Raw genomic sequence first — 1,999 nt, 5'->3', positions numbered from 1 at the left:
CCTACATTACTTACTAAACATCTACAGAAGACCTTATAAGCTTTTCAATTCCAGCGCGTAAACTCTTGCGCCGACGGCAGGTGCGACGCCGCCCACAGCTGCATGGGCGAGGATATCCGGCTGAGCCTGAAGACTGGCCTGTCAGTGGCTGCCAGGGATTGCAGGACCGGGAAGATGATCGGGGTGCAAGTGAGTGTCTTGCTTGGCAGAGAGCATCCTCAGAGACCCGCTCAACCTACTGCTGAGCTGGTAAACTACATTCTTTCGTTAACCATTGGTTCCTTCCTAAAATGGTCAAAGTGACATAGTCCCTTTCTCATTATTACTTTGATTAGGTGAGTGCATGTGAGTAGCTGTATATAGATAAGTAGCTGTGTATTTAATATTCTAATGATGGTGATCAGTCTTACTCATTGCCAATGTTTATTCATCAGGAACAATTTTACTACGCCTTGGACAATGTTTTAGACGAGTTGTTCAAGGAAAAGGCAGACATGTGCCTCATCATGCTGCCCGTGAGCGTCCATAAGGGCTGGAGTGCTCATGCCATTGAAGACAAGATGATTGTGGTGAGCCTAGGACTTTTTTATCGAATGGCAAAACTTTGTTCACATATTAGTTTTAGTTACCTTTTACTTATTTTATTATTTCTCTCCCTCTGTAATTTCAGCTACAAACGCAATTTGCCAAGTTAGTTTGCTTCTTAATGTTCCTTCGCTTATCTTGGGATTATTCTTCCTCATTTTAAAATGAGGAATTTTATCTGGCTATTAAAATTTCAGTTGCATCAAACTCTGCCTTCGCTTCTCATTTCAATAAATTCAAGCTTTGTTAATTATTCCTATAAATAAGAACACAATCTGATAAAAAAAAACTAAACGCACTGTATCAGCGTCCACCTTTCCCCCTCCAGATGAGCATGGAAGCAGGCTACTCACAGGGTGCCCAAACAGCCTGCACTTGCACCAACAACGCTCTCCATAGGAACACGTTCGCAGACCTTGGTTACGAGACGAAGTATACGCTGGAAGACTACAACCCGAGCAAGGATATCAAGACGGATCTGTCTGAGATGCATGGTGAGCACGCCGCTCACCTCATGGTTAAGGGAATGCCGTGAGAATCTGACCAAGTTCTACCATGAAATAATTTCTTTGAAAAAGGCTTTGGATATTGCAAATAGAGATTTTCTTTCAATAGCTCAGAATGTCATTTTCCACATGAACTTCATTGAACTTGAATATTTCAAAATACCATTGCAGGGGCAGATGAATTTTACCAAAACTAATATGAAATTATGTAAAACATCCGTTTTCAAAAAATTCCACAAACGACAGTTTGTTCACTCTCACACTAAAGTTAGTGGCAGGTACATGTAAAGGGAGGGAGAGGGTTCGAAACGTACACACTGTCAAGTTTGTTGCTCATAGAGAAACCAGTAGATACAGATATACATATGAATTCAGGAATTCTGACAAGGGAATCCATTTACTATGGATAAGCACAATATAGCACAGATTCTGATACAAATGCAGCTACTGAAAGTCACAGAAGGCACGTCCCCATCAGCAAACTAACGAATAATTCTCAAATATTTCAGTTATCATAGCATTTAATTTTGGCAGTAGTGATATACCTTCCCTAAGAAATATGAATAGAAAAAATACAGGGCTGCTTTATCGATTAGGTAGTGTGCATCTGTAGAGTACACATTTAATCTAAAAGAAATAAATCATGCAACCAGGTTGTATACATCCCTAAACCCAGTTACTACATTCTCTGCGTCGAGATTTGCCACAAATATTGTCTCTCTGTTGTGTCGACTATTTTCTCTCACTTTGTATCATGTGATGCCTAGTAATTAAATAATAATGCTTATCTCCTTTTACCAAGAGTGGGAAACGGTTGTGGGGAATGGAACGGAAGGAAGTGAAAGAGTGATAGTGTTGTGTTTATTATTTGCAACGTCCCCAGGCAGTGTGTAAAGTGTGTAAAGAGA

The 1,999-nt window shown here is 40.3% G+C and overlaps 1 protein-coding gene across 1 annotated transcript; it reads left to right on the top strand.

The window, feature by feature from the left end:
• The first annotated feature begins 85 nt into the window (after positions 1-85).
• On the top strand, positions 86-1,159 carry LOC119586728. The gene is made up of 3 exons (XM_037935456.1): positions 86-249; positions 435-569; positions 914-1,159. Exons 1-3 carry the CDS (start codon positions 103-105, stop codon positions 1,118-1,120), a joined length of 489 nt encoding a protein of 162 aa, XP_037791384.1. The 5' UTR covers positions 86-102; the 3' UTR covers positions 1,121-1,159.
• Positions 1,160-1,999: the final 840 nt, after the last annotated feature.

Source organism: Penaeus monodon, chromosome 21 (genome assembly GCF_015228065.2).
Source record: "Penaeus monodon isolate SGIC_2016 chromosome 21, NSTDA_Pmon_1, whole genome shotgun sequence".
NCBI lineage: Eukaryota > Metazoa > Arthropoda > Malacostraca > Decapoda > Penaeidae > Penaeus > Penaeus monodon.
Note: the sequence above shows the minus strand (reverse complement) of the source record. Positions and strands in the feature narration are given on the sequence as shown.

Coding starts and splice junctions, on each gene's coding strand:
- LOC119586728 (XM_037935456.1), top strand. CDS start 103: ATGGGCGAGGATATCCGGCTGAGCCTGAAGACTGGCCTGTCAGTGGCT. Junction 250..434: donor CTCAACCTACTGCTGAGCTG/GTAAACTACATT, acceptor TTTATTCATCAG/GAACAATTTTACTACGCCTT. Junction 570..913: donor TTGAAGACAAGATGATTGTG/GTGAGCCTAGGA, acceptor TTCCCCCTCCAG/ATGAGCATGGAAGCAGGCTA.